Source organism: Gambusia affinis, linkage group LG03, assembly GCF_019740435.1.
Source record: "Gambusia affinis linkage group LG03, SWU_Gaff_1.0, whole genome shotgun sequence".
NCBI classification, from domain to species: domain Eukaryota; kingdom Metazoa; phylum Chordata; class Actinopteri; order Cyprinodontiformes; family Poeciliidae; genus Gambusia; species Gambusia affinis.
Window position 1 is genome coordinate 9,125,594 of NC_057870.1, and position 13,610 is coordinate 9,139,203.

The 13,610-nt window shown below is 38.8% G+C and overlaps 1 protein-coding gene across 3 annotated transcripts; it reads right to left on the minus strand.

Moving 5' to 3' along the window:
- Positions 1 to 300: 300 nt before the first annotated feature.
- Positions 301 to 12,345, minus strand: zbtb34 (zinc finger and BTB domain containing 34). 3 transcript variants are annotated; one of them, XM_044111406.1, is made up of 2 exons: positions 12,148 to 12,345; positions 301 to 6,850 (listed from the first exon to the last, which is right to left on the minus strand). In XM_044111406.1, the coding sequence occupies exons 1-2, from the start codon at positions 12,163 to 12,165 to the stop codon at positions 5,288 to 5,290; spliced, it is 1,581 nt and encodes a 526-aa protein (XP_043967341.1). In that variant the 5' UTR covers positions 12,166 to 12,345; the 3' UTR covers positions 301 to 5,287. The 3 variants fall into 3 exon arrangements, with proteins under 3 accessions (XP_043967341.1, XP_043967340.1, XP_043967342.1); XM_044111405.1 differs by having other exon boundaries at positions 12,066 to 12,312; XM_044111407.1 differs by lacking the exon at positions 12,148 to 12,345 and adding an exon at positions 10,856 to 10,943.
- Between the last annotated feature and the right edge of the window lie 1,265 nt (positions 12,346 to 13,610).

A 13,610-nucleotide genomic window follows, 5' to 3' on the forward strand; every position in this document is an offset into this window, starting at 1 on the left:
AATCTTACCTTAGAAAAATGTTTCGTTAGCGTTAAGATACAATCATGAAAACTAACAGCAATGCTTTCAGTGTATTAAAACTATAGTTGTGAATTTTAATTTTTGTTATTTAATTATTAAATGTATGTTTTACTCAACAAATGTATGGAGCTGCACCTGTCCATGAAAGCTCATCCAAAGCATTGAACTCCAGAATTTTTTTGTAATCATTAGATATTTGCAAACAGACCCGTAATAAACTCACCAACTTCAACTTGTGTGCAAAGAAAAGACAAAACAGAGCCAAATCAGCGTCTTTATTTTACAAACGCATTATTCTATGGACATTTTTTTTTTAGATAATAAAAAGGCAATTTACAAGCTTAAGAACCAAAATGAAGCAGCACAGAATGATTATGAGTAAAATATATAATTTGAATAAATATATCTATTTCATGCTATAAAATAAATTCATAAATGGCAATAGATACAACGTCTATAGCTGTAGCTAGCTTCATTTACTTCATAGTTGTACAAAACAGTAGAGTTCTGAGGTTCACAGTTGGGTTGTGAGGTTGTGTGTATAGAGTGGACAAAAAAAACAAAACAAAAAACAAAAAACACTGGAGCTGGGTCGTTTCTGCTGTCACGGTTCGGCTCGTGGTCTTCGGCGGGCCTCAGGTTTCAGCTCTGTGGGAACTAAGGGCTCATTGAGAGCATGAGGCAGAACGTTTGGGGAGTGAAGACTTGGTTCCCCGCCCGAGGAGAAGCGAACGTTTAGGATACGGACACCAAGTCGGTGTCCAAGGATATAGCTATATTTTAGAAATATATATTCACCCTGAGTTTGAGGTTTTTGATTTTTCTTTTGCCTTGTCAATAGATACATGAGAGTCAGACACTTTACAGTGCAGAGTGTAGGGGCAGGGCGGAAAACATTAGGAGGAACTGTTCTCCTCTGATCCTGAACTACAGCTTTGAATCCTGGGGAGCCGCCGGGGATCGCTGAACCTCGACATGTCGACAGACGGCCCGCGCTCCATAACAGTGGCGATACAGCCCAAAAATCCCTTTCATTGCTTCGCTCAGCTGGACGTGCACCTCCATAAATGGTGCCGCTGAGCGCACAGTTTTTGTTGCGGTTCACCGACTCCCACTGCATCTCGATGAGCATCTGAAACATCTCTGTAACAACAAAAACTTTGATCGAATATTCTTTTTTTTTGTTGTTGTGAAAAGTAAAGGCAAACCATCCAAAGTATTATATATATATAAAAAAATAATAAAGATAAAGCAATATTAAAATCGTCCTGGTCCTACTTCAGCTCATCCGCTCCCTGACGTTGTTGTGTTTGATACATGACAGGCCAATATTTCATTAGGCTTGATGATCCCAATACCCCACAATCACTCTCTCAAATAATAATTAAAAAAAGAGGTTATTGCTTTTCTTTCAATAACACACAGTGGACAGAAACTGACTGAAAAGCTATGGAAGACTTGTGATTTTCTTAAGCCTGTATCAGTGTTCGTCAACTACCTGAAGTGAGTTTATTATAAAAGGAACAGGACGAGCTGCAATTTTAAAAAGAAGTAGTCTGACAGCCTTCCTTGTAAACACTTCCTTTTGATTACTTGTGGCCCAAAATGCATCTGCGGTTCCTTTCGAAGAGGTGGACCGGAAAACTGACAAAGAGCCAATCTGAGAGTGTTTCAAGTTCAGTTGGTTCTGGAAGTGTGTACTATCCAAGAAGTAGCTATGGTTTATTTAAAAAAAATAAAATAAAATAAAATAAAAAGGCTTTAAACAATTCTGCCTCCATTCACCAATTATGAATACATAATTTAATAAGCTAAAAGCACCACTGAAGAGAACAACATCCCTACCTACCTACCAAAATAACTGTGGGAACAATTACTGAGTTCCTTAAATGTAAATAAGGAGATAAAGTAGACTTTTCGGTTGGAACTGGTATGTAGTTCTGACAAATATAAGTGCACAGTAAATGAAACAATTACAAGAAAACTTAAGTTAAATCTATCAGTTAGCATTTTTATAATTTTCTGGCTGAGCAACGTGCAATTTGGCTACAATATACGATAAGCTTTTTTTTTTGTTCCCGCACAAATATTCATTAATTATCTGTTGAATATTCAGGCAGTTTCCTGCTCCAAAATAACAAAAAAAACAAAAAAAAAAAAACAGAAAAAGGAAGCAGATTGTTGTTTTTCATGCATTATCTTCCTTCACTGAAATGCTTCAAATACAGTGCATGACTCAGGTTGTCCGAGTACAGTCTGCAAACACGGGGCGGTTGGTTGGCTTGTTGGAAACAAGTCTGCCTTGCTTGATTGTGATCGACTGCTACAAAGAGCAGTTAAAATCAGTGGGCCGTCCCCATGCCCACCCAACCACCCACCCTAAAAAAAAAAAAGACTAGGTGAAAGTTAAGAGACCAGATTTAGTTGAGTCCAATATATGAAATTTAGGTCCAACTCATTCTTGGTACACACTTAACGGTGCCTGGATATTGTATTCAGATCCTTTTGAATAATTTACCACACTACAGCCAGAAATCACTGCGTAATTTATAGTTGTTTTTTTTTTTCAAATTGAAACAATGTAGTATGTAGTTGTGAAATAGAAGGAAGTATCTTTACATGTAGAGAGTGCCAGAATCTAAAGGATAAAGCTTGTGGCAAGGCACGAGGTTTAGGATGCCACTCTGTTCTCTCTTTTCTTTTTGCAGACTTAATAATTACGAAACCTATTGAACTTTTCTATGGCTTAAAATATAACCTTACTGACTTACCTATTGAAAATGTTCTTTAAATCTTTCACAATTGATTGTTATAAGCTGAGAAACCAAACTTGCAAATAGCAATCACCTTATCCTATATTACTGAGCATTAAACTAGTATAATCAAAACGGACTCTAAAAATCACCTATTAGTCTTTGGTGTAATGTCTTGGCACAAGATTAATTTAACAGGTTTTTTTTTTTTTTTTTACTTATCATTCAACAGATGATTTTTAAAAAATATGGATGTTTTCCTTTTAGACTGGTAAAGATCATGGTAAAAATTTATATTAGTCAGCAACTTATATTGATGAGGTCAGATCAGCTGACAAAGCCGCATGTTGTCAGCGTTCGACAGAGATAAAATTGTACTTGGTAAACATTTATAGGCTGACAGACTGCTTGTGATGAGTGAAAGTGTGCACTTCATTTGAACACACTGCTAAAGTAAAGCGAGACATGCCGACGTGAGAGAAATTCTCCACATTTTGGTGTCACTATCTCATCCGTTAAAAGCGTAAAGATGACGTAAGGACATTCAGAGAAGTAACAAAATAAAAAATAAAAAAATCTCACGTAATTTTAGGCAAAAGCAATTAACAGAATCTTCCACCAAACGTATAACAATTATGGAAATTATATGAAATAAACTATAATGTAATAAAGTTTTAGTTCATTGGCATAAAATTCAACATGGCCCAGATGGGAGAAAATAGTAGGTGTTTTTTAAAAATACACACACACACACGCGCACACACACACAAAAGAGGCATTTAACAGCTGGATGGCAAATAAAGAAGCAGAGTAGCACAAACAGAACCACCCGGCTAAGTTTTAAACTCAAAAACAGTTAGTTTGGCACTTTAAGCGCCTTTTTATACATAATAAGATCCCCTTCCCTGATCCAAAATAACACAATGAGTATAGATAAAAATTAAAAATAAAAAAGTCATGCCACATGCATGACTTTAAGCCAATAGCATTTATAAGATTTCAGAATGGCAACAAAGTTTTTGTACTTTTCTCTGACTGAAGTTATACTCCAAATATGCATCGAGAACGACAAAACGAAGTTCTGCTCTTTTAATCAGTGGGCTGGCACTAAGCTGAAACCTAACTCTGCAAAGCGCACTAATACTTTTAAAAACTGACCACATTTCCACATATTTATCTTTTAACCTTAATTCAGCTATGCCACATCTACGGCGATGGCACAGAGGAACACAATCCTAACCGAATCCCCAACAAACACAACAAAACAAAACGAGCCTTTATAAATGATGGAATATAAACTATGAGGCAATGGCTGAGATTCCTTTGTTCATTCTTTTTGCATATTGTTCAAGCCGCTCCCTAAGCTGTGCTTAGTTAACAGCAAGTACACCTGTCTCTGTCAGATACTGAGTATTACATTGGAAGCCTTCCTCTTCATAAAACAGACACACATATGTTAATTCATTGTAAATTAGCCTACAGGGTAAAGAGGTATACATATGACTTTACTTCGTGGACATATTTCACCCATTTCATGGGCGACAGTATCTAATACCACACCTGGACCAACTGAGTGAGACTTCCAGTAGTGATGTGGGATAAAATCCTGAAGTGTTTTTGTAAAGCAAGTATCACCAGACAGAAAGTAAAACGTGTCTTGAAATCATAACAGGGCCAGTCTCTTAAATTGTCCGCAATATTTGCCAGAAGCATAAAAGTAAGCTTGCAGATTTAATGCACTCCTAACATAGCACCTTCTTGATCATAATTTTAACCTGGCTGACCATAGACATTTGACAAGGACTTTGTCCCTAATCCATACAATCAGCAAGGAATATTTCCCACCCTAGTATCAAGGCTTTGTGTAAAAAAGAATAAGTGTTACAGCGTTTGGCAATAAGATAAACTGTACATAAAAGCTAAAACGGATTTCAAATGGTGAACACGTCTGTGCCGGCTAGGTTCTTGGCTATGAGGTAGAACCCGGTGAGTTTCATTGAAGTTAAAATACTGTCTGTTATGAGTATGTAGTTGCAACATGAGGTATTAAACGGATATGTCACACGAAGCTTTGCACTGGCAGAAAAATCATTCCTTGTGAGTAAGTGACCTCCAGTGGCCACATGTGCAAAAACAGGTCAGGTAAAAAGGTGATATGACAAGCATCTTACCAGAGCTTTCACATTATCAATTATTGCAACATGCCTATATAACTCTGTAAATATTTTTTTTTAAAAACATGGAAAGATAAAAAGAGCAATCAACTGGAGGTCTTGATTATTGGGACCACCTCAAAAATAGTACGTTGTGACTCCCTTTGCTTGAAAGAATTTCTATAATAAAGCATCCACTTTCTTTCACTCATTCTCTGCATCAACTTTACAAAAAAAAAAACTGACAGAAACGCTTGTATCAAGAAAGGTTCATAGCAGAGGGATTCCAAAAAAAGGTGAGTCCTTTAGATTGATTTGAACTAATCATATTTTAAAGCTTCCACAACCTGAAGCAGGACCTTAAAAATCACATCTCGATGCCTGAGCCTCCTCTGGACTGCATTTGGAACTCTCCTCCATATCATTGGCTGGTGCCTCTTCCGCATACTGCGCCTTATAGGCCATCCCCTCTGGTGTATCTCCGTGGTCCTTTTGACCTGAGCTATCCTCGGTTCTCTCCGGGGAGTCCGTGTGATTGCTAGCCTCCGACGCTCCCATGTGCTTCTTCCGCAGGTGTTGATTAAGGGTGCCCTGGAATGGGAAGCATTTACCACAGATCTGACAGTGGAAGGGCTTGTTGTCTGTGTGGCCACGGATGTGATACTCCAGCTGGTCTTTCCTTGTGTACTTCTTGCCGCAGAACTTACAAACAAATGGGGTAATTCCCATGTGCAGGCGCATGTGGCGGTCCAGACTCCCTTTCTGATTGAAGGTCTTTCCACAGTAGATGCATATGAGTCTTTCGTTGTACGGGTACCACTGGCTCCGGAGGCTACGCTCTCGCACGTCATTCTCCAACCCCGCGGAGCCCACGGCTGATTCGGTGTCGTCCGAAGCGGGTTTCATTTGACTCAGGACCCCTGCCGGGATAGCCACTGGGCGCTTTGATCGGGCTCTCCCACCTCTGAAGCCACTGAGGATGGAGCGAGAAGGGCTGGAGTTGCTGAGGTTGACGAAGCAGGAGGAGGACAGCCCTGAGTAAGAATAGGCAGCAGGCTGGATGACTGGGCCGTAGGAACCCACGGTTACGGCCACAATTTGTTCTCCGTCCACAAACTCTGTGTGGTAACCATCGTCACCAGCTGAGGAACTATCAGAGCAAGATGGCCTGTCGTTTTTTTCTACCTTCACATGCACATCTGTGACTTGCCCATCTTTGCCAATCAGTTCTATTTGCTCGGTTTCACCTTCGATGACTACGTCATGCTCTGACACGCCGTCGCTACTGCCACGATCTGATTGCCCCTCCTCTTGCTGCTGCCGCACCCGGCCCTGTCCTTTGCCTGCTTGTTCCGACCGAGCTTCGCCGACTCCCTGGCTCTGCCGAGGGTAATAAGGGGGGGAGATCTGGGTAGGGTTTATGAACAGGTTGCTGTCGTTTACACCATTGCGACTTATTTGTGAGCTGTCTTTATCTGGGCTACAAGCGTTAACTGGGAGGCTGATCTTGGAATGGATGCTCTCCAGGATCTGGGTGCACTTGTCAATGATTGCCTGCATCTGCAAAAAGCTGGCCGCCGTGAGGAAGCTGATAATATCCTTGAGCTGTAGGGACATGTGACCCGTGTAGCAGAACGCGAGAAGCTGCTCAAACACCTCAGGGCTTTTGATGACTGAAATGGAAAGGCCACTCATGGTGTTGAGGGCTGAGTGGTCACGGAAGTAGGGTGAACTAGCCGCCAGGACGGCCTTGTGAGCTCGGAATGGCTGGCCCTGAATGTGGACGATGATGTCGCACAGCTTCCCCTGCAGCCGTAGCTCGTTGAGTTGGGTCAGAACTGTGTTACTGAACTCCGGCACATCAAACTCGATGTAGCTGCCGTCGTCCATTTCTTGGATATGTTTCTCCAGTTTGTCGACAGCCTGAGAAGAGCAAAAACAATTTTTGCTTTAATATTTTGCATACACACACATTATAATATATGCAGGATACCATGACCACTGTGGGATAAAGGCAGTAACCCTTACATATATTAGTAGCTAAAATACTTTTCCCCACATCTCTGTTGTGTTAGAAGAACAAATGGGAAAGCATAAAGAGCTGAGAGAGTCTATGTCGGGCAAGAAACTATCATTTGCTGCTAAGTAATCTATAATATTTAGAATTGTTTGACATTGATGAAAATGAAACCTTTCTGGCAGAACTGACCCAATAAAAGCTCCTCTGATGTTGAAGCACTTCGAGCTGAAAACAAAGCTTAGAATTGACTCCCACGCAAATTAAGAGTTTGTTTTGAAATGCTTGCTGTGCCAAGCATTACTCCTTTCTGCCGTTTGAGATCAACGGATTATCTCCTCTTGTAGTCTGCCTGCAGCTTAACAGACTTTATGCTCATAGCTGCCAGCTGTGAATCAAAACATCTTTGACTTGATATGTGTGATGGGTGGCAGCTCTTTAGTTTGCACACCGTGATTCTGTCTTTTGCAGCGACAAAATATTTAAAAATAACATTAGATGTCTTTCTTGTTATCAAAAGAAAGTGGAGAAGTATGCAAACCTTGCAACCATTTGACTAGGAGGAATGTGCAGCAAATGATGGGGCAGGTTTGTCAGTGGCATTAGTCTATGTTCTACTTCCTCCTAGCATTTCCTGAAATTGATTTAAAAACCTTAATATAGCTTGATATCATTAACTGTTTTATACCTAAAATACACAGTGCATCAGAGACCATTGCATACAAGGCTGCTTAAGCTGCAGATCCTTGAGTTTAGAAATGGTTTGAGAAGCACAACAAGCTTCAAGTGTGGACTTAGCCTTTAAATTCCATAAAACTCAATCCAATAGAACATCTTACATTGTGCTGAACAAACAATTTCCGTTGATGGACGTCCCACCTCACAACTTATAGGACTTCAACAATCTGTTGCCAAACCTAGTGGTCTAGTGCAGTCCATATCATAATGGCTCAGGTCTATTTTGGTCATATGTTATGACCAAAATGTTAGCAGGTGTATTATGATCTTGTCGTAAAAATCTATATAGTGTTAGTGTTAAAACGAAAGGTGCTGGGTACATAGTTACACCTTAAAAGGAAATTGATGAGAAAGCAGATAAAACTTACGCAAATCACTGTTCAAAGTCGACCTGTCAGTGACTGTAGTGAAACGTTAACAGTCATTGGACGGAAAAAGGTATAGTGTACATACAGTACCAGAGGAAGAGGAAAATCTGGTTCTGCCAGGAAGGTCGGCACGCACCTATTATTCTTCAGAAGGCTTGTAAAGAAAAGCTACTACAATTAGGAACAACTCATGTGGGGCAACTTCCTATGTGTGATAACCTTTCTAGATTCTGTCACTTATGACAACATTTACTAAAAAGCTACGAGTTGAATTCAAGTGCTACGTAGCAGCCATTTTTAGGATATACATCCGAAAAAATCAATGACTATAAATTATGACTTATAGTCATAATTCTTGCAAATTTACTGTCTTCTACATTCACTAACAAATCCTGTTTGAGTCTCACTTTCCCTGGCATTAGGTTCTCAAAAACACTGGTTTGAAATTAGGCATAAACTCAAAAACAGGTAAAAAAAAAAAAAGCCTCAAAATGAAACTCCAGTATGTTTGTTGCAGGTAAATACAAATAAGTTGTTCCAAGAGGATGAGATGTTGGGAGGCAGTTTGTGATTAAAAATTGGTATGTTCTTAAGGCAGATCTTTGGTGCACCACCTCTTCATTTTCTATGTTTATAATAACTGGTAAATAGCCACTCAGCGCGTACATGCTAATAGTTTGAGGTTATAAGAAAACTTTTATTAAAACAACTTTTGGAGAATGGAGTTTTTACAAGAAAGTAGAAGTCTGTATTGATTTTGGCCTCTGTTAGGACAAGCTTTATATTGTCACAAATTAAAACGCCAAGAGAGAGTTATCAATTGCAAATAAGATTTTAACTGCTTGTAAAGCTTTAACAGAAGCTCACTTCAAATATTCTGGACTATCCTCTCAGGCTGTTTAGCTTTAACTGCTCTCTCCTACCTCCTCGACTGTCCCACATTTTTCCCTCATAACCCTTGCCGGCTATTCAGCACTATCCTATGCAAACTGAGTACTGTCAGCACACTGGGGATGTAAATACTTTCTCCAGTTGCGAAAGCTTGCCAAGACATCTTTTTAAGATGTCAGATGAACCTGTATTCTTAGCAACAGAAAGACAAGGCTGCATTGAGACATAAGAATATCTTTAGTAAGACGGCTGATTTTCACTCCTGCCATGACAATTAATAAATAAAACATATTCACACTGACATACTCTTTACACCATGTAAACTGGGTGGAGCCAAATGGAAAGGCAGACAAAGAATGTAAGCTCAGTAACTAGAATGTACATGATGTGTGAGGATCACATGCTTGGCTTGGACGCAAAAAAAACACCAAAAAAAAAACCCAATTGGAGCGAAGCTCATATTTCTTGCTAGATAATGAGCTTGATGCTGCTGCTATGTATGTCCACAAAGATATATTAAAAAGCTTGTCATTTAGAGGAGGGGAAAAAAACAAAACAAAACGGTCAGCAGGAAAGCAGTTCATGCTTTCTTCAACATCAGCAGGCAGCATTTGCCTACTTTGAAAAACTGTTTGTGGGCCACACCAGACATGGGACAGAACTGCTTAACAAGCACAGAATGAAGAACAATTTAAAACAGATAGTAAAGCACCCAAATAAAAATAGACCGTGGAGGGCCTAAGGGACAGTAAGATGTGCATAACTTTGCTGAAGTGAAAATAACACACACCCTGAAAACGACACAGCCTTCTGTAGTGAGAAATCAGCATGGCGCGCTGAAAGGTTTCACGTTGAGCCTTGTGGGTGGGGTCTGCGATTGGGTTTGTTTGGAATACATGAAGCTTGTTTTTTTTTCTTCATTTCAGGCTAGATACATGCTAAGCACATGAAGAAAAATCAGAATCTTAAAACCTTCGGGCCTGTCTTTATCCTCCTCATCGGTTTTAAAACGAAATACCATCAACAAACATCCCTAATAAATGTTTTACATTTGATTTAGCTTGCAGTACGCTTTTGTTAACAAACACCAATAAATTTAAAGATTAGCCAACCAAATTAAGAGAGTGGACCGACTAAGGTTCCAGTTGGGTAATGCAAATTAAATTTGATACAACATCCTTATAACAGAAGTCAGTGGAAGTAAAGTGACCGTTTGCTGTTCAGTTGCTGGAAATATCTAAATGCACAATAACTTTTACTGTAGTCCTCTTTTAGCAGGAGGGCAATTAGAGGGAAGGGAGGAGTTATAACTGGTTGGTGGAATTAAACCTTAATGGGTTTTCAAAGTAGTGCAAAGAGAAAATTTGGAGGGAAGTGCTCTATCTATCTAAAAAGCGACCTAAAAATTAGGGAATGTGGCTTGTGGTGTGAAGCATTTTAATGGCCATCAAGGCTGGGGAAGTGATATATTTAATATTATTTATATATATTTATATTATTTTATTCCATATATATATAGGTTTTCCGATGGGGGGGGTTGAAAAATTGGTAATCGATACTTAACAGTGTGAGCTACAATGCTCAATAATGACGGAGTAGATGCTAATTGTAAAAGGCAATATTCCAAAAATCCATTGGACAGGAACAGAAACGACTATGAGCTTCATGTTAATACATCTGTGACAAAACGCAAACAATACAGTCCAAATGAAATTCGCTTTCAGGACAACCATAACAGCTGCTGCTCCTCAAGATCATCACTTATAAAATAAGAATTAAAAAGATTGAGCAAAACTCTTCACTTCAAGCTGAAGTGCTATATATGTGTAATAAAATATCACAAAATCATGTGCCTCTCAGTGAAAAATAATAAAACACAAACAGAATTAGAATCAATACAATTTAACTACTTACCACATAAAGCAAACACAGAGCTGTAATAACAAAAGAATGTGGGGGTTAAATACCACAAAGCACTTGTAAACACTGCAACTAGTTTGGCAGCAACAATTTAATCTGGTATATGTTTTTGTTTAAATAAGCCTGGTTACAGTTGCAAATGTCAACATTAATACTGATTCATTTCCAAGAATAATTTTTATTGAATTGAAGACCAAGTGACTGTCAAATATACAGAAGTGAACCCTGCCTTCAGTGACCTAGGAGACCTAGATTTACTGAAAAATAATATGCCATGTCCCTGCACTTTGTCCTGCCATATCTCACTTTCTTAGAACAAATTGTAACAAAGTGTGCTGCCATATCTGCTGGCCCACCTCACGCCCCAGGAAATCCAGTGAAGTTTTTAACAGATGGGATCTAAATGCAGCCCTGGTGCCATATCAAATTTGAACAGTGAGTTTATCAAAAACACTTTCACTTTACACCACATATAAAATTTAACAACTTTCAATCTGGAGAGTAGTTCAATCTGCGTTTAGAAATAATAACACCCTCCTACAGGTCCACGAAAGCGTCGAGGTGTACAGTGCACACTCTTATGTGTCGACTGCCAAGGAACATAAGAAGCAAATAGGAACAGCTTCAAACTTTAATGTACAGCGGGTAATGATGGGGGAGGAGGAGAGGGTCTAAATAGCAAAGCTGCTACCGTGGACGCTAGTTTCACTGTCACATCGAGCTCATTTTAATTTCAAGTATCGACTATGTCTCACTCCAACAAAAAGCTTAAAGTCGAGTTAAAGTTACTTAACCACTTTCAGCCGATTCAGTGGACTGGACAACCCGCGTGTTAAGCATCAAATAAGCAGAGAGTAACCAGCTACACTAGCTAGCCTACAATCAAGTTTCATAGAGAAATGGACTGCTTAAGAAAAATGTTCCAATTTGTGTTATTCGAGCATAAATCTTGGGCTCCAGTTCATTACTGTATAATAACTGTCAAGCCCTTGGGAGTTAATATCCAAGTTACAACGTCGAACTCGGGTGGAAACTCTGTCGGCTATAATATTACACAGCTACAATGCTAGTTAGCCAATGCTAACGCTTAGCCGTAGTTTACTAGTCACTTTCGTTTCAGCGCCTAGCGTTACCCACATGCTAATGCTGGCTAGTAGATAGCAGCTAGCGTACGGTCGTATGTAATTATTTCGCCATTACTTACGCTGAAAAGGTACCCACGTGCCGACATAACAAACGCACTACGGTCACCAGTCCATGCCAAAGACGAAGTCCACCACACTCACCGTCTTGAAGGTTGGCATTTAGATGTTGTCCATTCCCCTCAGCAGCTCGCTAACACTACAGCCAGGCCTCCCCCCCTTTTCCAAGTCCAGATGTGTCAGGCAGTTGCTGCTGCAATTTTTGCATCAACAGGAAGTGTTCTTTAGGCTCGTTGCATTCATTCTATCTAATGTATCTTGCAGCAGAGCAGCCCCTCCCTTGCTTGAGTCAGTATTGTACGGTGACATATTATGTTCTTAATGTACATAATATGTACATGACGGGGTGAGGGACGTGCACTCGCGGAAAATGAGAAATAGAGTTGCTCGTGTCTTTTCCTTTGAAGTAGTTTACCTGATGGTTTGAAGGTTATGTTTTATAAAAAAGAAATTACATTGTGCAGTCTAGTCTAACTTTTTTTTTCAACTATAGTCAAAAGTTAATATTTATTCTGTGGTAAATTGATTTATGACAGAAATTTAATCACGTACAAGTTTTACTGAACGAGTTTTTGTTTCTTCTTGTTGCTCCAAGAAGATACAGTGTACAAGTATTGTACACGAGGGAACAATAATAAAGGCACTCATAATAATAATAATAATAATAATAATAATAATAATAATAATAATAATAATAATAATAATAATAATAATAATAATAATAATAATAATAATAATAATACACACAAACAAAATCTAACTTGAAAATATGATTTGACGTAAAAACGTGTTAAATTACACTTTTTTGTTTGGAACCCTCAGTCATGTTACATCTTTCTTTTGTTTTAATATGTTTCTGTATTTGTCGTTTTGAAAACGTCTGACAAAATTATGAATTTAAGTGTGTGTGTGTGTGTGTGTTTTCTTGTGTAAGGTTTACAATCTATTTCTATGTGTGCAACTGTTTGGATAAAAGCTCAATGAAAGGGGTAGAAAATAAACTTAGTGCCAACCATAACAAAGGAAAAAAAGCTGTGAGAAGGACTTCTGATGTTTTGTATATTCGACAAAAGTGACTTTCGACGGAAGAGTTTTGAGGTACAATTGTTATTCACTTCTGCATTGATTCCACAGAGTGGCGCCAGAGGCCAATGTGACGAAACAAATTGAGAGGAGCTCATCAGATTTACTGGAATTGTAATGGAAATATTCAATGAAAGCAAAAATACCTGCAAAAGTTTTAAAGACCAAATTATGCTTGAAGATGTTATGGTATTTGCTGTACATGTATTGTAGACCATGACAGGTAAGCAAAGATTAAAAAAAAGGAATACTGTAGGATTTTTATGAGAAATTATACAAAACATGAATTCAATATTTTGTATGTTAATACAGTATATTGTACATGTCATGCATTTACTCTCTGCATATTTTGCCAGTTAGATGAACTATCACTGGCTTGGATTGCCACACCTGATGTAGATATTAGTAACCAAAACACTGATGCTCATGGTGAGTGGTGTGTGGACACTTTGAGAATCGAATAT

Excerpts from the sequence above, each read along its gene's own strand:
- zbtb34 (XM_044111405.1), bottom strand. The coding sequence starts at position 12,092 with ATGTCGGCACGTGGGTACCTTTTCAGC. Across the intron at positions 6,851-12,065 it reads CACGTGGGTACCTTTTCAGC|GCTGTCGACAAACTGGAGAA; the intron begins GTAAGTAATGGC and ends TGCTCTTCTCAG.